Source organism: Panthera onca, chromosome B3 (genome assembly GCF_046562875.1).
Source record: "Panthera onca isolate mPanOnc1 chromosome B3, mPanOnc1 haplotype 2, whole genome shotgun sequence".
In the NCBI taxonomy this organism is placed as follows: Eukaryota; Metazoa; Chordata; class Mammalia; order Carnivora; family Felidae; genus Panthera; species Panthera onca.
The window spans coordinates 28,155,508-28,177,759 of record NC_138344.1 but is presented as its reverse complement, the minus strand read 5'-3'; the positions used below and the strand labels follow the sequence as shown (position 1 = coordinate 28,177,759).

The following is a 22,252-nucleotide window of genomic DNA, read 5'->3' as shown; positions in this document are numbered from 1 at the left end:
TCCCTAGTGTGAGGTGCCGTGTGACCCCCCCCCGCTCATATCTGCTCCCGCATGGCTCACGGCTGAGATTGAAAGAGTCAGCATCTCACACATGCCCCCCTCCCACCTGAGATTGTCCTGCTGAGTCTTTTCTGCTTGCAGAAGATTAACGTGATGTCGTTTGAATCCTTCAAGAAACGCTGCAGCAGTGCTGTGACCTTTCACAGTTGTGGTTCCGAGAGTTCTTCCTGGAGCTGACAATGGGCAGGAGGATCCAGTTCCCCATTGAGATGTCCATGCCCTGGATCCTGACGGACCACATCCTAGAGACCAAGGAGGCATCCATGATGGAGTGAGTGCCCTGTGGGCCTGTTTTAGTTATTTGTGGTAACCTGGGTCCGTGGTGGCATTTGGGAGCTGGGAGAGGGAGGAAGGGGCTGGACTGTTTTCAGCACTTTATTTGAAGTTGTCATACTTGGGGTAAGACTTCAGAGATTAATACAAGTAACGGGTTTCTTGGCTTTAGACTCCAACTGGAACATAGCAGAAGTCATTAAGTCCCACCATGTCCAAGTAAGGCCCTGGGGACTCAGCTAAGATCAGCAAAAGGAGATGTGGCCTGGCCTTTCGTGTGGCACAGCCTCTGAGCCAGAAGAATTTGGGAGAGAAAGTGTTAATTGAACAGCTTTGTTTTGTGGTCAGGACTCAGGGCCAACGGAGGGGATCAGAGATTTTGAAAATATGAGGTCCATGAAGGTAAACTAATAGAAAAGGGAGATGTCTTAGGAAGATTGGGAACTGACCCAGCAGGTTCTTCAACACACAGAGCAAATGTCTTTGTCTTTGCCTATGCACATCAGTTCTTATGTGGTGGTCAGGAGGGTGGCCTTCCACTTTCTCTGGAGTGGCCATATCCTCTGTTCTACAACACTGGAAATCTAATGCAGAGGCCTTGGCATGCCTCTTTGTCGCATATTTGGAGTTGAACTTGACCCCACTGCTCACACAGCCTCCCTTGCTGTGAGGTGGGAGTGGCCTTGTACACTCAGAGGATCCTTATTACTGGAGACCTCTGGCTGCTGCCTTCTGTCCAGACATGGGGCAGAGGGAAAGGGGCTTTCAAAAGCTATGCTGGTCATGGTCATGGTCAGCTGTAGGACCCAGGACCTTTATGTTTTTCTTGCTAAGTCAGACAGTTCATTCTTAGAAATAAGAAAATAACTTGTTTTTGTGGTTATAAAAAATACTGTATTCTGTGGTGAGAAACTTTAAACATAAATGAGAAGCTGCAGCTACAGGAGGCCCTTGTGGACCCAACGGGCCCTGGGCATGACCTCCATAAGTGTGTCCCATCTGTGGGATTGTCTGGCTTATTAGTCCATTAGGATCCTGGACAAAAACCTAGTTTGGTGTTTGAAGTAAGAACTGTTTTTCCTCATGTGAGAGGTCAACAATGAATGTTAAATTTCACTTGGAGTACGGGATGTGAGAGCCGAAAAGCCCTTTGTGGAAGGCTGGGCTGACCACTCGCCCCCTCTGCAGGTACGTCCTCTACTCCCTGGACCTGTACAATGACAGCGCACACTATGCCCTCACCAGGTTCAACAAGCAGTTTCTCTACGACGAAATTGAAGCAGAGGTGAGGGCCCAGGCACCTTTAACAAACTTTAATTTCCTTTTTCTCTGAGTGTTACAGGAAGCAGATTTTCTTTAATAGTACAGGAGGTTTAAACAATAGAATGAACTTTGAAATAAACATTTTGTAGTGAACCCTCCTATCTGTACTTTTCTCTCTGCATCTACACATGTGATGATTGACAGCATGTCATAAGCACCTGTTTCCTCACCTGTCTTCTGTTAAAAACACAGTTTAAAGCAGGTGCATCTACATAGTAGATGCACTGAACCAACCCCTATTTTATTTCTTTCATTTTAGTTTCTTAGTTTTGCATATTGTAAGTAATGCTTTGATGAACTTCCTCGCACCTAATTTTTTAACTGTGTTCAATTATTTTTTGAGGACAAATTCCTATAAGTGGAATTATTAAATTTTTCTACATGTAGCTAAGGAGATAAATCTAAGGAGAAAATTTAAAAATTTTCTAGTTTAAGGTATAAGACAGTTTAAAGCTCAACAAATTACATTGTGCATCTGGATTTCCTTCTCTGCCTCCTCGCAAAAACTAAAAAACGCTTCTTAAGGGCAGACACCTGCAGGTCCTGTAGTGGTTCCCCTTTGAGCACATGGTGTCCTGTGAGCACCATGTGGGGTGGGGAGGCTAACCCTATTTGCAAGGGAGAATACAGTTTTAGGGGTGGAGTCATAGGGGTTTATCCATCCTGTGTGTCTTCACCAACCTCAGTGCCTTGAGCAGCCAGCCATGCTCCAGAGGATGCCACCACACACAGTAGTTCCTGGGACACACAGCCTGGTGGCAGAGCAGAACCCAAATACAATTAAACCACTGAGAACACTTAATAAAGAGAGACTTTTTCATACTCCTTTGCCTTTAAGAGACATGAAGCGTTTTTCTCCATCAGTAAGAAAGGTTCTGACATAATTCCAGTGGCTGTGTAGTGGTCACTCCTGGCCACACCATAATATATTTAATCTGCTGGTGTTAGACAATGAGTTTATTTCTTGGGGTGCCAGGGTGGCTCAGTCAATTGAGCGTCAGACCCTTGGTTTCGGCTCAGGTCATGATCTCATTCATGGTTTGTGGAATTGAGCCCTGCCTCAGCACAGAGCCTGCTTGGGATTCTCTCCCTCCCCTCTCTGTCTGCCCCTTCCCCACTTGCTCATGCTTGCTCTCTCAAAACAAATAATCTTAAAAAAAAAATTGAGGTTGTTTTTTGTCTCTCTTTGCTAATAATTGCCTTTGTTTGCCTTAACAAAAGATTTTCTTTTAATTTTATATTCCCAGAACTTATTCATTTTATAACTGAAAGTTTGTACCTTTTGACCACTTTCACCCATTTTGCCTACCCTTACCCCTGCCTCTGGAAACCACCAGTCTGTTTTCTGTGCATTCTTTTTTTTTTTTAAGTTTATTTATTTTTGCAAGAGGGTGTGAGTGCTAGGCGGGGAGGGGCAGAGAGAGAGAGGGAGAGAGAGAGAATCCCAAGCAGACTTTGTACTGTCAGTGCAGAGCCCAGTGTGGGGCTTGATCCCATGAACCATGAGATTATGACCTGAGCTAAAATCAAGAGTCCGCTCAACCGACTGAGCCACCAAGGCACCCCTCCCCCCTCTTTTTTTTTTTTTTTTTTTTAAGATTTCACACATGAGATTGTACTGTATTTGTCTTTCTTTGTTTGACTTACTTCAGTTAACATAATGCCCTTAGGGTCCATCCATATAGTTGCAAATGGTAGGATTTCTTTTTTTTATGGCTGAATAGTATTCCATTATATATATATATATATATATATATATATATATATATATATATATACACATATATACACACACACACATATATATATACCAAAATTTCTTTATATGTTCATCCATCAATGGACACTTAGGTTGCTTCCATGTCTTGGTTATTGTAAATAATGCTTCAGTGATCATGGGAGTGCAGATACCTTTTCAAGTTCATGTTTTTAGTTTGTTTTTTTTTTTTTTTTTAAACGTTTATTTATTTTTGAGACAGAGAGAGACAGAGCATGAACGGGGGAGGGTCAGAGAGAGAGGGAGACACAGAATCTGAAACAGGCTCTAGGCTCTGAGCTGTCAGCACAGAGCCCGACATGGGGTTCGAACTCACGGACCGTGAGATCATGACCTGAGCCGAAGTCGGACGCTTAACCGACTGAGCCACCCAGGCACCCCTTTAGTTTTTTTGGATAAATACCCAAAAGTGGAATTTGCTGGATCAAAAGATTTTTTTTTTTTTTGAAGTTGGGTTATTTGATCTTTAGGGAATAAAAATCTAATATATGCTTTCTTTTTCTTCAGGTGAATCTATGCTTTGACCAATTTGTTTATAAACTGGCAGACCAGATATTTGCATATTATAAGGTTATGGCAGGAAGGTATGTGGTTTATGATTTGGACATGAAATCTTGGGTTACTTGACATTTCCATTAAAATTCACAGCATATGAGAAATGTCTTCTCTTCCTCTCTACTAGTTTGCTTCTTGATAAACGTTTACGATCAGAATGCAAGAATCAAGGGGCAACGATCCATCTCCCGCCATCTAACCGCTATGAGACACTGCTTAAGCAGAGGCATGTGCAGGTGAGCCAGACCTCTCCTGGGTATTGTGAGGCATGGAGCCAGCACTGGAAATAGTGTGGTTTTCTTTGAGCTGACTGGGTATTAATAGATGTCAGTATGTTGTGTTACTGTGGAGAGATCCTTGTAAAGTGTTGAGATTTTAAAGACAGTTTCTTTTGGATACCCTGAAATACAGAGGAAGATTTGTAGCACTCTGCACCCTGTCCTGTTCTACCTCTGGGGAAAGGCATGGCCCCAGAGGGCTTGGGTCCTCTCTAAGAGCCCAAAATTCAGAACTTAGAAGGAATGAAGGTGAGAAACACTTGTCAGCTGAGTGTTACAGAGGAGCTCTCTCTTGGCCAGAACAAAGAATAAAAAATACAGTGTTTACTTTTGTTTCCTTAAAAACAGTATGTCAGAAAAATGAGTAAAATACAGAAAACTGTAGGGAAAAATGCATATAATTCTACAGATAATTACCATTCACATTTTGAGACATTTTCTACCAGGATTGTATCTATATGTTTATGTTATTGAAATGATATTGAGAAACACATATGTTTTTAGGATTCTGAAGTAGAGAGGGAATAATTTTCTCTTATTCATTCTTGTAATACTGTGAAAGTTAGGCATGCGCAGGCTGCTCTGTAGTGGGGGTTGGTCCTGAACACCATTGTGAGGGGTCCTAACTGACAGACCCAGATTTTCAGGGTGTATGGTGAAACAGAGTTTCTCTCCATGATGTTAAGTATAAATTCAGCAAAGGATGCTACAAAAGTCCTTTATGGTTTTGACCTGAAGGAATTTTAGCTCTAGGAAAGTAGAGTATTTGATCATGACACCTATATATATAATTTGATCTAAAATGTTTACATTTTGTGTATTATTTGTTTTATCTTTTGGAATTGGATTCTGGAACAGATATATTTAATATCTGTATAGGTGTATAAGTATATAGATATACATATACATATATACATATACATATATACATTTGTTTTTTATTGCTCATTCTTTTTTCCTTTCTCCATCTTCCAGCTCCTGGGCAGATCCATAGACCTTAATCGCCTGATTACTCAGCGTGTTTCAGCAGCCATGTATAAGTCTCTGGAACTGGCCATTGGACGATTTGAAAGTGAAGACCTGACATCAATAGTTGTAAGTGCTCTCCCCTTTGTCAAGCTCAGCAGAAACTGGTCACAAGGATTGGAGCTAATTTTAATTTTGTGCTTATGATAAACTGAACCAATAGTAGGTTCAGTTTTTGCATAGAAATCAAAAGCTTTGCACTACTCGAGCTTGGCCTATCCTGAGTATCGTTTTTTAGTGTCTATTCTTATTGGCTGCAATTCTAAGATGACTTCAAAGAAAAAATAGTCCTAACCTTGAATAAATTACACCTAACTATGGCAAGAGAATAAAAGAAGGAAAATTTGGGGCCTCTGGGTGGCTCAGTTAAGCATTTGACTCTTGGTTTTGGCTCAGGTCGTGATCTCACAGTTCGTGAGTTCGAGCCCCATGTTGGGCTCTGTGCTGACAGCACAAAGCCTGCATGAGATATTCATTCTCTCTCTCTCTCTCTCTCTCTCTCTCTCTCCCTCTCCCTCTCTCTCCCTCTCCCTCTCTCTCCCTCTCCCTCCCTCTCTCTCCCTCTCTCTCCCCCTCTCCCTCTCCCTCTCCCTCCCCCCTCCCTCCCCAGCTCCTCTCTCTCTCTTTCTAAATAAATAATTTTTTTAAAAAAGGAAAATTTTAAAAATCAAAAAGAAATGAACACAGAGAAAAAGGATTTGAAAGAAAATCATATAGAAGATTAACAATGAAGATCCAACATACAATACATATCACAAGGGTCTCCGAAGAGAAAAACCAAAGCAGTGTGACCTGAAAATTGTGTTTCCAGGAAACATGGATAAAATTTAGTACATGCTATAAATATATATTAAAAGCCTGTGGCATGTGCCTGGGAAAACTGACCCAAAGTGGCCAATACCAAGGAATATTTCAGTGGAAGTATTAGATTTTTTTTTTAATGTTTATATTTTTGAGAGAGACAGAGCATGAGTGGGGAAGGGGCAGAGAGAGAGGGAGGTACAGAATCCAATGCAGTTTCCAGGCTGTCAGCACAGAGCCAGATGTGGAGCTCCATCTCATGAGATGCAAGATCATGACCTAAGTTGGAAGTCGGATGCTCAACCAACTGAGCCACCCAGGTGCCCCTGTAGAAGTATTAGATTTTAAAGGAAAAGAAAAAATTAATCTGGATATCTGAGCAGAGTGATAAGAGAAAGAAAATTTGTCTTCAGAGCTTTGTCTACAGCTATTCATGCCAGAAGCCAAGGAAAGGAAATGAGAATTAAGGATTTTATGCCAAACCAAATAGATCTTCCAAGAATGAAGGCTTCAGACATTGTTAGTGAACATGTAAGAACACAAGGAAGGTTGTTCATTACTAAAGACACAGTTTTGGCTAGAACAAGAGAGGCGTCAGTGAGCACTGGGCTTCAGCAACTTGGGTTCAAGCATCTCCACATAGGGTGAGCAGTGCTCCTCATATTCTTCCACAGAATCAGGATGACTACATAGATATCTTATATTCTTTGTCTTCATACTTGGTCTTTTAAAGCTGGTGTGTAACTCACATGTACAGTGCACCTCAGTTTGGACCAGCCATGTTCTCATTGCCATTATGTGGCCATTGGCTACTACAGTGGATAACACAGACCTAAGCATATTTATGAGCAAATTAGAAGTTTAGAAATCTGTCTGTGAATGCACTTGCTGACTGTGCTTTGTCGCTGTGCACAGTAAGAGAGGCTGACTCAGGCTGATGCCTGAGGACACATAGCATGCCAGCAGGGCAGGGGTGGATGCATCCTAGTGGTCTCTGCCCTAGGGGTGGTTGGAAGCCAGTGAGGGGGCAGTGTAGAGGTTTCCTTAGTGAAAAAAGGATGATTGCCCTGGAGGTGTGACCATGGTTAGGAGGGGTGTTTCCAAAAGAGTGGAGAGAACATAATGAATTTAGGTGTAAGAAGCAAGCTCCTGTGGCCTACTAGACCCCCACTGTGTATATTCTTGGCCTAGCTCACCAGCCTTACCTCTGTGTATCCTATTCTCTCCTACCCAGCCCACCCTAGCACCATGGCACTGCCCATGTAAGGAATGGGGGCCAATGAGCTGGGCTCAATTCTGTCCTCACACCCTGTCTTTGTGGTCCTATAGGAGTTGGATGGCCTCTTGGAAATCAACCGCATGACCCACAAGCTGCTAAACAGGTACCTGACACTGGACAGCTTTGACGCCATGTTCCGGGAGGCCAACCACAATGTATCAGCGCCATATGGGAGAATCACCCTCCATGTCTTCTGGGAACTCAATTATGACTTCCTGCCCAACTACTGCTATAATGGCTCTACCAACCGGTGAGCATGTAACCTCATGGATAGTTTTAGATGCCCTTTCCAAAAGGTTCCTAAACAGGATATCTCTGGGCCTCCACACTGTCCATTAAGTTGCTGTCTTTTTCCCTGTTCCTATCATTTGTCACGTCCAGGGTACTCAGGCCCTCCCAGTCTCCTCTTTTTGCAAGTATAGCCTTAGGCCAGCCCCTGGGCATGTTTTATGGCTTTGCATGTAGAGACTGCACTGGGGCACTTGCTTGTAGGTCAGGGCAGGATCTCATAGTGCACGTGGACAGTAGCTGCAGGGTCTGCACCATCTCCACCGTTGTCAGTCTACCTGATGTTGGAATATAGTGGGTGACTTTCTATTTTTCTTCCATTCTGGGATGTTGGGGTGTATGAAGATCAGTTGGTGAGCCATACTCTCACCAACCTACCATTTACTACTATGTTGAACGACATAAAAGTGGCCAGTTATGTGGGTGGCATGGTTGATAAGTGGTTTAGCCTCCTGATGTGGCCCAAATCCTGGGACAGCCCTGCCTTGGCCTCTGTGCACTGGGCAGCCACCTGTCCAGGTTTGTTCTCTGTGCTCTACTCTAAGCTGACCTTCTGCTCTGTGTCAGCATGTGCCAAAGACGTATGTGTGTGTGTATGTATGTATATTATGACCACTTTTTAAAAATCACTGTCTTTGGCTTTTCTGCTAGATCTGAACATCCCACCATGTATTAGCTGAATTATTACTGACTTTCAAGCCCAGTTTTATGTCTCAAAGGACATACCGAGGACAGAAGGGAGGCCCTCCTGTGGTCTGATCATGTCTGCTATTGCCATTTTCTATTTAGGACCTCAAGGTTGGATTTCCTTATAGGGACACAGGCTTGGCCCAAGGTGCATGGGGCTATGCCATCACACCAGCCCCAGGTGGCTGACACTTGCCAGGCAGCAGTAGTGGGAACGTGACCATAGCTTCCAGAGCCACAGGGGGAGGAGTCCCAGTCAGTCTCCTCAGATTAGGGGGCTTCTGGGCCTGGCTGGGCATATACCAGAACCAGACTTTACACACTACTCATCATTGTTTAACTTCTTTGAAGGTGTCTAGTCTCCTGAAACAGATATCTTTCAAATTGTTAGAGTCTGGATTAACTGAAAATATATTTTTATTACATAAATAATGCATTATAATTGTAGAAAAGCTAGAAATCATATATACATATATGAGGAGGAAAATAAATCCCTAGAGATTGCTTGCATTAAAAAATATATCGATGGGGGGGGCATCTGGGTGGCTCAGTTGGTTACTGAGGTTCAGGTCATGATCTTACGGTTCGTGAGTCCAAAGCCCCACATCAGGCTCTGAGCTATTAGCTCAGAGCCTGGAGCCTGTTTTGCATTCTGTCTCTCTCTCTCTCTCTCTCTCTCTCTCTGCCCATCCCCTGCTTGTGCTCTCTCTTTTTCTCTCTAAATAAATAAACACTTAAAAAAATGTTTTGGGGCTCTTTGGGTGGCTCAGTTGGTTAATTTTCCGACTCGGGCTCAGTTCATGATCTCATGGTCATGAGATTAAGCCCTGTGTTCGGGCTCTGCGCTGGGCATGGATCCTGCTTATGATTCTCTCTCTCCCTCTCTCTCTCTACCCCTTCCCTACTCTCTCTTTCTCAAAATAAATGAATAAACATTTTTTAAAATGTGTATTTCTTCTACAGTTTTTGTCATACAGTCAGATATACATATATATTTTTTTATTTTGCAGAAATGAGTGCTATTAGGCATGCTGTTATATACACATTCTTATTCCACATGATATATCACAAGGAGGGTCATTCTGTATTAGACTATAAATATGCTTTTCTGCTTCTGAAAATCTGTATAAGTCATGGCTGATGTTTGCAGGACCAAAGAGTTGTTTTGGTTGATCCATTTGGAACCTTTGGAATTAATTTCTGTTACCTTTCCTTAAAATGTTTTTGCCTTGTCAGGTGTCTCTGAAGGTTACATGCAGCAGAACTCCACTATCAGTAGGCTGAAAAAAGGTGTTATGGTGAGGTTGGAATTGGGCAACACAGGAAGTTGTGATTTTTTTTGGTATTATTTTAGATTGTATTTTTTAAATGTTTATTTATATTGAGAGAGGGAGAGAGAGAGAGAGAGAGAGAGAGAGAGTGTGTGTGTGTGTGTGTGTGTGTGTGTGTGTGTGTGTGTAGGGGAGGGGTAGAGGGAGAGAGAGAGAGACAGGGAATCCTAAGCAGGCTCCATGCTGTAAGCACAGAGCTCAGCCTGACTTGGGGCTCAAACTCACAAACTCTGAGATCATGACCTGAGCCAAAACCAAGAGTCAGTTGCTTAACCAACTGAGCTACCCAGGCTTTTTAAAAATTATCTAGCATTTGGTCTTCCTTTAAGGGATTTCTCAGAGATCTTGCAAAAGGAATAATGAAAGGTGTTCCCTGAGCCTCCTTTATGCCTGTTGGACTGCCCTGGTCTCCTTGGTGATGGTTCAATGGGTCAAGTCCTCAGAATTGATGTGAGCTGTGTAGAAGATCTGCAGAGGAGGATCAGGATTACATGATGATGAAAAGCCAGCGTTTGCCGTAAACTCTTGTGTTGAACTGCTATGTTTTCTGGAAGATACTTTAGACATATGAACACAAGTTTGGTGAGGAAGAGTGGAGTTAGGGAAATGGATCAAATTCTGAGTCCCTGCCCATCAAGATAGGCCCTTGTTGGATGCCCTGTTTGGGACTGATGATGGAGAACATCCCCCCATTCAAGGCTGCCTGGCCTGCTGGCAGTAGGGGTCTTATTGTCAAAGACAGAATTGACAGGGCTCAGGTTAGGAAGTTGGTACTATGAAGGGTAGAAAACCTCCAGGCCAGTGTCAGTTATAGGACCCTGGTAGAACTGTGAGGAACATTGAGGCATCCAATATGTAACTGAGGAGTGGTGTCAGGTCACACCTCAGCCCTCAGCTACCTGAGACCACACAATGTCTGATGTAAATGACAGTGAGCAGAAGGGGCAGCTTTGGGTGTTTCATCTCTTGTGGCATATTTCTTCCATTGGCCCATGAGATGTGAATACCCCTGTTTGCAGAGTGAGCACAGAGCCCATGGAGGCTGTGAGTGGGCCCCACCTGTGTTGTAAGGAGGCTGCTCTGCCCACCAAGGCTCCTGAGAACTGAACTGGAATCCTGAGAAGACAGACAGAATTGTGTCACCCAGTATTTTAATTCCATCCCTGAGGGTTTTCTAAGAACTGTTCAAGGGAAACCAGAACTTCACTGGTTGCTTATTTTTGATTAGTGATTTTGCCTGATGGCTCTAGGAAGTGGTTTAGGGTAGCCTATGACTTAAATTTAACCTATACAGCTGATAATTGTGTGAAAATGCTATAGCTCTGGAAATAGGCAATGATTGGGATCAAAGTCAGGCCTCAGAGGGAGGAAGGCCACAGAGGAATGGGTGTGTCCTCAGTGCAGTGTACAATGAAGCAAAGGGCATTACTTTGTCCGTTACTGGTGATGTTAACTTCTGTCTTTTGGTTAGGATGGTGGCTGCCTGGTTTCTCCGCTGATATGTTATCATTTTTCTGCTTAGAATTTATAAGTAATTTATAGAGAGATGGTTGAGACTTCATAAATAAACTGTTCCTCATTAAAATTTGGCCTACTAGTTTTACCATCTGTTGATGATTCTTACCCAACTCAGTTATCATTATGGTGGTTGACAATGGTGATTTTCAAATGTCATCATTCCATGTATATATATTAGTTGGCCTTCAGCTATATATGTTGGCATATATTTATTTGTTTATTATAAGTAAAGAGTTGCAGATTCTAACTCAGCATTGTAATCTGTTATTATCATGATTTGGTTTTTGTGGCTTAAATTGACCCCATTTTGGCCAGTGGGAGCCCCTTCCACCTGGTTTTGGTGTCCTATTAGCTGTCCACATCATTTTGAAGCACTGCCCTACTTTCTGCACCACAAAAAGTTCCAGGTTCATCTTGTACTTCTCCTGCTCTATCTTTGCAATTTGTTATTTCTACAAGGATTCCTTTTAGTGGAGAATATTTTACAACTAGGCTTAATGTTTACAAAGTAAGTCTGGGTGTTAGGTATGCTCATTGCTACTGGAATGTCATTGTTTCTAGACTCTTTTGATGTTCAGAGCTAGGGAGTACCTGACTATGTACTGTATTAAGTCCCTGTATTACCACAAACCTTGGGGCTTAAAACAACAAAAATTTATTTTCTCACAGTTCTGGAGGCTAGATATCCAAAACCAAGGTGTCAGCGGGGCTGTGCTTCTTCTGAGACTCTGGGTAGAGACTTTTCTTGCTTTTCCCCAGCTTCAGGTGGGTGGTCAGCAATTCTTGGCCTTCTTAGCATGCAGCTGTATCATTCCAGTCTCTGCCTCCTTAGACACATGCTGTTTTCCCTTCTTCCTACAAGGACATGAGTCATATTGGATCAAGGGCCTGCTCTGCTTCAGTATAACTTCATCTTGACTAATTACATCTGCAGTAGCCCCATTTCTAAATAAGATCACATTATGAGGTACTGGTAATTAGGACTTCAGATTATCTTTTTAGAGGACACAACCCCATAAAATGTTTATGTGGTGGGGGGTGGGGGTTGCTTCTCTGTAGCTGTCTACATGTTCTAACCCTGAATTCACACTAATATCTTCAATTCCAGTTCAGCACTGCAGTTCTCATTCTCGTTTTCTCCCTCCCTTTCCATTTTTATAACTCCTTTCTACAGTGAGAATCCTGTTTCGTTATTAGTATATTTACTCATTTGCTTAATTCTAGAAAATGCAGAAAATTCAAAATTACTAATCCTTTCCACCATGAACACAAGTCTACTAACTGGAATTCCATTTTTTTTTATCTTTACATTGAGTGTATATATACTCAATATATTTGACTATATATTTATATATTACATATGTATATAAATATATAGTCAAAATACAGTGCTTAAAAGTTATTTGGGATAATGAAGTAACAGGGTTTGGATATATCTTTTGCCTTAAACAAGTGAAAAATTTATGAAACCACTGTTTCATACATTGCCTATTTCTCTAGGGGAAAGGAAACAAAGGAGGTAAGCCCTATGACTTCCCTGGGTTTCTGCTTGGAAGCACTTTCTGGGCTTCAGTGTGGAAGGATGTATCCCAAGTACAGCTTTGAAGTCTTATTTGTTAGAAGGGACAGATTGGAAACAGAGGATGCTGAGACAGCTGGAATTTGCAGGGCAGATTTGCAGTATGAGAGAAGAGAGAGCTGCATAGAGGAATAGCTCCTGAGACCAACTTAGGGGCCCTTTAGTCTTTGCTTGAATATTAAACTGTGTGTGCATTGTGGATTGTGGAAATCCATCTTTGTGGATCTCCACAAAGATGGGCAAAGAACAACTTTTTGGGGGCTCTAAGCTGAAGAATTCCCAGAGCTGACACAGAGCTAGGAGCCATCTGAGGCCCTGCCAGCAAGAATGGGGAGACCTCACCAAATACCTATGCATTCAGTAGAATTGCCAGAAGGGCCTGCCTTAGTACTAGCCCTAAGCTGTTTACAATACCATGCCACCCTAATTATGAAAGGTTCCAGCTGACTTGCAAGCAGTTTTAACATTCTGCCCAATATAACTCAACAGTCTTTAGAGGGTAACAACAAAATCCAGACACTCAAAAGCATGACATTTCTGTGTAAATGTACTCCCCTCAGATATGCATGTTCATTTCATGCACTGGTGGTATTATGCCAAGTACATCCTTTTTTATTTATTAAAGTGTAATATGTGTTAATCAAGTGCTTCATGTTTAATAGTTAGCAAATCCATGTAGTAATGATGCTTCTTTATAAAAGTTTTATAAGGTTTTTTGTTTTCTTTCTTTCTTTCTTTCTTTCTTTCTTTCTTTCTTGAGAGAGAGAGAGAGAGCAAGCAAGCAGGGGAGGGGCAGAGAGAGAGAGGGAGGGAGAGAATCCCAAGTAGGCTCCTCTGTGCTATCAGCACAACACAGAGCCCGACACGGGGCTCAGACCCATGAACTGTGAGATCGTGACCTGAGCCGATACCAAGAGCCAGACATTCAACCAACTGAGCCACCCAGGAGCCCCCAAAGTTTTATATGTTTAAATGAACTCTTCTGATATGAAAGTATTATCCAAGCTTTTCATGTCCACTTTAAAATCCCAGCATTTGATTTTCAAGGTCTCCTAATCCATTATCAAGCCAGTATGTTGGCTAAATGAATGTGGTTATAAGTACTTAGTTTGCTCTTTCTTCCCATTAGCTTGTAACTAGTGATTCGAGTAACTGGATATCAGTGCCTGTATCTTCCTTCCCACTCCTATCCCCGAGGTCATCACCATGTCCAGAGGCCCAGCAAGGCCTGAGTACTAGGTCATTACCACTTGTCAATGGACTGCATTAGGCATGAAATGGTCCTGGTGCCAACAGACCAGACTGTCTTCCAGAGTTTGGAGACTGCTTATGCAGTGGTAGGACCTGGGTGTTCTCAGTCTGTGAACTCTGGATACATGTATATCATATTTCAGAGTGTTTATATCATCCGTACTATGGTTTTTGATTTCTTAGACTTTTCCTATGTGATGATTGTATCAGTTAACTGTGAGGAAGATTTAACTGATGGGTAATGGAAAAGTTCTGAATTTTAAAGAAGTGCCATTAAATTTTTTTGTTTTCTTTTTCTTTTTTTTCTTTTCTTTTTATCCTTTTTGTTTAGATTTGTTCGGACAGTATTACCATTTTCTCAGGAATTTCAAAGAGATAAACAGCCTAATGCACAACCCCAGTATTTACATGGATCAAAGGTAGGTTCTTTTGTGTTTGTGTTAAAAAATTTTTTAAGTTCTCAATGAAACATATTTTCTAGTTTAGTTTAATTCATGTTAGTTGCAGTGATTTAGATGTATCATGCCATGTGTGAAATGTTATTGTTTTCTTCCATTAGCATCTTCCTAAAAAAGTAATAGTAGTGTTAGGACAGCACTCTGGCTGTCGTAGGTGTCCAACTAGGCCTGGCCTCACTCCTGGCACTACAATAAGTGAGGTTGTCAGCAGATTTAATGGTTTAAAAATATCAAACCAGGAAAGTGTGGAATAGGCTCAGGGCCATATCTGTGACAGAGAGGGCAGGATATCTTGTCCAGGTGTGATGCCACAAAGGGAGGGGCTGAGGTGGGAGGGGGCGTGGAGAAAAGGGTTGACATCCAGAAACCACAGGCAAGCAGGCAAACTGGCAAAAGCCACAGAACCACTGCTGTCTAGTAAGGTAAGACAAGTGTCCAGGCTGAGGGTGGCTGAATTTGTAACAAGTTAAGAGTATTATTAAAGGTTAGTTTTGTTAATAATTAAAGCACTCTTAGGGTTTCATAAAAAAAAGACAAACCCTCTATAGTAAAAATGAGATAGATTTAATGAGCAGATATTTCCAAAAAATGTAGTAAAAAAAATAGGAATAGGTAACTGGCCTCACCAGTAATTAAAGAAAAATAAATGAGTGCACATGGGACTGTATGATTCTAGGGAGCCAGCTGAAATGTTTATCAATATTTAAATGTTCTCACTTGTAGGAAGCTGGACAGCTAAGGGAATAAATCAGACAAGTATAAAGTAAGGTCTGCTATGGGGGTGGTCATAACAACATTGTCATAAAAAATACGGAAGCAACCTAACTGACCATCAGGTAATACTCCAATAACTTACTGTCCACTGGAATACAGTCATCACAGGTAATTACATAGATTTTGTGATAGGTTGTGGGGGCTGTATTGTATTAAGTTGAAAAAAAAAAAATCACACTCCAAACAGAATATTCCTTATTACAAAAAGATAAACCCAGAGAAAAGATTAGTGGATGCTAAAAAGTGGCTGTCTCTGGGAGGGCTGAGTCTGAGAAACGTTTTCCTTTTCTGAACTCACTTTATGATGTGTGTGCATTGTTCTCACTAGTTATTTTAAGCTGTTCCCTCTGATGTTGGTGTCAGCCTCGGTCTCCACACAGCCTGTGGGCTGTGTGGGGAAGTGGATCATGGCCCCTGCCTGGTCATGGACACCAGCGCCTATAGCCTTAGAACCTAAAGCTCTGAGCAGCTGCTGCTTCATTCGGCTCTAAAGCTCTGAGGGGCTGAAGTTTGGGCAGTACCATCTCCATATTTTCTGCACATTCTTCTCACAGGTGCAGAAGTGAGCCTATTAATAATGACATAAAAGGACCACTCTTCACATCCCTAGTGCTGGCTCTCAGGAGGGTGTCAGAATTTCAGCCTTCCCTTCTGACTAGTTTTTGAAGAGACAAGTCCTTGGCTCACCCTCCTTCTCTCCCTTCAACTTCTCCAGGCTTGTGATGTCATCTCCCTTTGGCCACTTCTGTCTTAATCACAGCATCATAACACTTTACAAATTAATGTGACCATTTAAAGTTTTCAACCTGTCAGCCAAGAAGGAAATGGTAGATGTCTTAGTGGGATAAGCCAGAGGGTTAAGTAGAGGATATATTTGGGAGGAAGGGGAAACCAGTGTTGAGAGAACTAGAAACTGCCTGTGTTTTGCAAGGATATGTGGAACTTCAAGCTGAAATGGATGCTGTCTCTGTTTTCCACATTTGGGTGGTGCCATGTACTCTGCATTGTGTGTGGGAAGGGCATGTCCACTTGAGAAGCAGCATTCCTAGGATGCTGTGAAAGGAACTGTTGTGATAGAACCTTGGCTGGTTTTTAGAGAGGCCTTGCTCTAACAAGATCTGGATGCTGAGAAGGAACCAGCCCTGCACAGGACCCTGTGGGCCCGAGTCTCTGTCACAAGATGGGGGTGGGGAGGGGTGGTGTATGACAGGCAGCTTGGGCCGGGGTCTGAGGGAGGGACCAGGAGCAGATGGAGAATGATGCCAGGTGGGAAGATGTTATCCTAGTCCAGTCAGGAGGTGGTGCCTTGGACCAGGTGGCATTGACAGAGATAGAAGTAGCTAGACTCAAGGGGTATTTTGGAAGTGGATGTGACTGGACTTTGGCTAATAACCCAAAGATTGAAGGGGAGAGAAACGGAAGACCCAAAGATGTTTCCCAGGTTTCTGGCAGTTGGTGGGTGGAGGTGTCCATTTTTGAAGTCAGACAGGGCTAGATTTAGGAGGGTTAAAGGGAAGAGGCCTTTATCCCTGGGGCCTGTGTCCACTCCTCTTCCTAGGTCTGTCTGCTCTGCACGTCATAGACCTTACTGTGAGCGGGGGAGGATGCTGCCCTGCTGGGTGTCTGTTTTGGACACATCAGGCAGGTTTCATGGCTCACTCAGCTGAGGCAGAGGTTGTGGGAGTTGGTGGGCTGGGTTGGAGGATCATATTGCCCCGTTTGTTAGGGTCAGGATTTTGGCTGCTGTGTTAAGCCTAGTGATGATGACCAGGAGTGAAGAAGTCCAGATGTCATTGTGCTTTCTGCTGTGTTCTGGGACTGAGTGTCATTTTTAAAAAAAGTAATGTTTTTCTTCTACCTATACCAAGTTGCAGTCATAGTCTCAGGGCTCACTCAGCAAGTGTTTCCTGAGCATGCGCTGTGACCCAGGCTGCACCTGGCCTGAGCCAGGGAGCAGAGTTCTTGGCTCAGCAGGTGAGTGCAGGCCTTGTTCCACAGAGGCCTGAAGGTGTGGACTGGGCCCTGGTGTGCAGACAGGTACCAAGAGCCTGGGCAAGGGAAGGGCACCCCAGCAGTTTTGGGAGCATGGCCAGTGAGGCAGGGAGGGTGGAAAGGAGACTGAAGCTGTTGAGATACAAGCAGGGGGCCACATGTCCCTAGTCTCTCCCTTCCTCCCACTTGGCCAAAGATTTCTCGCCTGCAGAGGAGTCCCCAGCAGCACTGCCTCAGAGAAGGGAGGTGGAAGATAAAGCACCTGACTCAGTGCTGCCTCTGGGAAACCCCACTGGTCAGACAGGTGATGCTTATGATGGGACACGAGGCCCAAGCAATTAACAGACTCTGCTCCTGTCCCATGCCCAGGAGACACCCACACTCTGTGGACCCTGAGAGAAAGCTGTTCTCATGCTCTGAGCTGCTGGTCAAGTGTAGCTGGCAACAGGTGTAGACCTGTGTACATGTGTTGAATCTCAGGGCAGTCGAGGCTAGGACACAGGTCAGGAGCTGAGGGGCTGCTACCCCACATCACCTACACTAGGACATCCTTTTAGATGTCAGCTGATCTGAGAAGTAGAAGAGATGCTTCTAACCCATTCTTTCCTAATCTATTCTTTAGAGTGTGAACCTTTCATTTCTGTCTTCTTGTTTGCCTTCATTGCTGTCACTACAGATGGTAACTTGAACTTGATTGTGCTAGGACTACGCCTTTGGAAGTGGGCAAACACTGTGATTCTGGCTGGTGTATTGGTGTAGGCTGCCCACCTCCTCTGCCCCTCCAGAAAGGCATGAGGATTTTTAGAAGTATTAGAATAAGTACTCTATGCCCCCTTTCTGAAATTAAAATGTAATCAGTGTTGAAACCTATCCCGAAGCTGACCACCTGAAGTGTGTATCAAAGACGAGTGAAAAGTCTTATTTAGGGGAACAAAAGAAAGCAATTATCAGAGAGAACTTAAAACAACCAGAATACAGTGTACAGGTATAGAATTCACATTCTATACTGATGCCACTACACTGATGCCATTTTACTCAGAATATATCATAGTTATGTTTAGTAAAATTCAATCATTTAAAAACAAAGAAATAAATAAAGTGTAGTATTTTACCTTCTTGGAGCTAAAAGAAGTTTTATATAGTTTTAGAAGATAGGACTAGAAATTTTGGCAAGTAAGATAGAAATTTCTTGGGTCTGTGTTAACTAAAAGATTTGCTATGAACTAGGCTTGATTCTGAAGTTTAATCCCTGTCTTAGGCATGACCACAAAATATGTCTTTATAATGCTAAGATAAAAAGAGAAGAGCCTGTGGGAAGGAGGAACCAAGAAATGAAGTGATTTTTCCATTCTCTCCTCCATTTCCTCCCCTGCCCCAGCATTTGGAGAGAATGACAAGGCGTAAGGGAAGTTTGGCCCTTTGAGGAAAGGTAGATGCTCATGATTTACCACACATTTGTACAGCATCTGGCCATGGGGTGTCAGACCAGCCTCCCGCATGGTCCTTGGAGGGATGGATTCCTGGGAAGAAGGCTTGTGGTGTTGGTTCTGAGAGAGCGGTTCCTCACCAGCACTATTGTGTCCATCCTGCTGCCCAAACACAGTGTGCATCCATCCTGGTGTTAATGGCTCAGGATTTGGTTTTATACTGCAGGTTTTGGTTTTATACTGATTTTCCTCCAGGAATTCAGGCAGCAGTGTTACTGCTTCTTGTACAGCAAAGATCCTGAGGGGCATGGGGTCTGTGTTCACACCTCATGTGTCTTCAGGGGCGTGAGCAGTCTAGGGTCATCTGCTGTACCCATTTGGAGGAAAAGAAAGATTAGATGAATTGGACTTGATTATTCTTTTAAAAGTGATCAGCTGCGACCGAACTGCAGATTTCAGCCTCAGTTTGACAAATTACGTTTGTGTCATTTTTATTCTTATGCCCTAAACTAGTAATTTTTGTTAAATTGTTTGGATTCTAACAAAAAGTCTGCCAAAAATTTGGGTGAGTGACATCGATGTTGACTGTTCATCTTATATGATACTTTTTTGAGGACCAAAAAAAGCAGAATGACAATATATTATGATATCAGAGTTGAATATTGTATTCAGAACCATCATTTTACTTCATTTTGTTGCAATGCAGTTTATAGTGTTTGTACCTGTGAGATTATGGAATACCATGAATCCAGTTCAAAAATCTAATGTGTTTTTTTTTTATTTTAATGAATGATGAACTAGGATAAGTGTCTTGTGAGAATAATATTGACTTAGATGAGTGGCTCATTTATGATGCTGTTTGGTTCTTGGAATATCACCACTCTAAGTGAACATGCTCTTGAGTATGTCACTGATGTTCTCTTTCTGTAAGATAAGTAATATTGTCCCTGACTTACAGTTGAAGACTCATACCTTCAAGGGTGTTAGAGAACCCAAGACACACCACTAGTGAGTCTAGCTCTGTGTCCTCTGGTTTCAAGGTGAGACCCAAGTCTTTGTGTCAGGTGTGGCTGGCAGAGTGTTTCTTGAATTGAGCTGTAAGTATTTATTTTACAATAAAGTATTTGTAACTTTGCCCTTTTCAGAGGTAGTGCCTTCTCTTCTTCCTCTGAGTAGTTACACCACTTTAGTTGTAGTGCCCCTGGGATGTGCCCTATTTGGGGTGAGTGTAGTCCATAGGGAAGCTGGACATTAGCTGGGGGGTGGGGGAGTATTTTTTTAATGTTTATTTTTTTTTTTAATTTTTTTTTTTTTAACGTTTATTTATTTTTGAGACAGAGAGAGATAGAGCATGAACGGGGGAGGTTCAGAAAGAGAGGGAGACACAGAATCTGAAACAGGCTCCAGGCTCTGAGCTGTCAGCACAGAGCCCGACGCAGGGCTCGAACCCACGAACTGTGAGATCGTGACCTGAGCTGAAGTCAGACGCTCAGCCGACTGAGCCACCCAGGCGCCCCTTTAATGTTTATTTTTGAGAGAGAGAGCATGAGTGGGGTAGGGGCAGAGAGAGAGGGAGACACAGAATCTGAAGCAGGCTTCAGGCTCTGAGCTGTCAGCACAGAGCCCGATGTGGGTCTCAAACCCACAAACCACAAGATTATGACCTGATTTGAAGTTGGATGCTTAACCGATTGAGCCACCCAGGAGCCCCTGGGACCAGGTATTATTAAGCCACAGTCCCTACGCAATTCAGGGCAACTTTTGTTTGTTTGTTTTGTTTGTTTGTTTGTTTGTTTTAATTTTTTTTTTAACGTTTATTTATTTTTGAGACAGAGAGAGACAGAGCATGAACAGGGGAGGGGCAGAGAGAGAGGGAGACACAGAATCTGCAACAGGCTCCAGGCTCTGAGCTGTCAGCACAGAGCCTGACGCAGGGCTCAAACTCACGGACCGTGAGATCATGACCTGAGCCGAAGTCGGACGCTTAACTGACCAAGCCACCCAGGCACCCCTCAGGGCAACTTTGAAAGTGAATTTTCTCATTTGTAATATGAGGCCCTCAGATTTATTTTTGTTTTTAAGTTTTATTTTAATTCCAGTTAGTTAACATACAGTGTTACATAAGTTTAGGTGTACAATATACTGATTCAACAATTCCATACATCACCCAGTGCCCATCATGACAAGTGCACTCCTTAATCCCCATCACCTATTTCACCCATCCTACCCCTCCTGTAACCATCAGTTTGTTCTCTGTAATTAAGAGTCTGACTCTGGGTTTACTCCTCTTTCCTTTTTCCCCCTTTATTCATTTGTTTTGTTTCATAAATTCCACATATGAATGAAATCGTATGGTATTTGTCTTTCTCTGAGTGACTTCTTATGTGTGTGTGTGTGTGTGTATGTTGTGTGTACACACACACACCCCACATCTTCTTTATCCATTCATCAATCAGTGGACACTCAGCTGTTTCCATAGTTTGTTTATTGTAAATAATGCTGCTGTAAGCATAGGGGTGCATGTATCCCTTTGTGTTAGTGTTTTTGTATTCTTTGGGTAAATACCTAGTAGTGCAATTGCTGGATCACGTGGTAGTTTTAACTTTTTGAGGGACCTCCATAATGTTTTTCAGAGTGGCCGCACCAGTTTGCATTCCCATCAACAATGCGAGAGGGTTCCCCTTTCTCCACATCCTCACCAACACCTGTTGTTTCTTGTGTTGTTGATTTTATCCATTCTGACAAGTGTGAGGTGGTATCTCATTGTAGTTTTGATTTGCATTTCCCTGATAGTAAGTGATATTGTACATGTTTTCATGTGTCTGTTGGCCATCTGTTTGTCTTCTTTGGAGAAAAATCTGTTTGTGATTTCTGCCCATTTTTAATTGGATTATTTGCTCTCAGGCCTTTGAGTTTTATAAGTTATTTATATACTTTAGATACTGGCCCTGTATCAGATAGGTCATTTGCAAATATCTTCTCCCATTCTGTAGGTCACCTTGTAGTTTTTTGTTGATTGTTTCCTTCACTGTGAAGAAACTTTTTATTTTGATGTAGTCCCAGTATTTTACTTTCGCTTTTGTTTTCCTTGCCTCAAAAGATATACCTAGAAAGAAGTTGTTACAGCCAATGTCAAAGAGCTTATGGCCTATATTTTCCTCTAGGATTTTTATGATTTCAGGTCTCACATGTAGGTCTTTAAACCATTTCGAATTTCTTTTTGTGTATGGTGTAAGAAAGTGTTCCAATTTCATTCTTTTTGCATGTAGCTGTCCAGTTTTCTCAACACTGTTTGTTGAAGAGACTGTCTTTTTCTCATTGGATATTCCTTCCTGCTTTGTTGAAGATTAGTTGATCATATAATTGTGGGTATATTTCTGGATTTTCTATTTTGTTCCATTGATCTGTGTGTTCATTTTTGTGCCAATACCATCTGTCTTGATCATTACAGCTTTGTAATATAGCTTGAAATCTGGAATTGTGATGCCTCCAGCTTTGCCTTTCTCTTTCAAGATTGATTTGGCTATTTGAGGTCTTTTGTGGTTCCATACAAATGTTAGGATTGTTTGTTTCAG

General features: G+C 42.5%; 1 protein-coding gene across 2 annotated transcripts in view; it reads left to right on the top strand.

Annotated features, from left to right (window-relative positions):
* CYFIP1 (cytoplasmic FMR1 interacting protein 1) overlaps positions 1 to 22,252 on the top strand; it is an 86,190-nt gene that overhangs the window by 32,384 nt on the left and 31,554 nt on the right. For both annotated transcript variants that reach the window (XM_060617925.2, XM_060617928.2), the window contains exons 16-22: positions 175 to 331; positions 1,522 to 1,618; positions 3,941 to 4,017; positions 4,116 to 4,224; positions 5,242 to 5,361; positions 7,423 to 7,622; positions 14,358 to 14,445. In XM_060617925.2, coding sequence (XP_060473908.1) covers positions 175 to 331; positions 1,522 to 1,618; positions 3,941 to 4,017; positions 4,116 to 4,224; positions 5,242 to 5,361; positions 7,423 to 7,622; positions 14,358 to 14,445 — 848 coding nt within the window. The remainder of the gene's footprint in view (positions 1 to 174; positions 332 to 1,521; positions 1,619 to 3,940; positions 4,018 to 4,115; positions 4,225 to 5,241; positions 5,362 to 7,422; positions 7,623 to 14,357; positions 14,446 to 22,252) is intronic.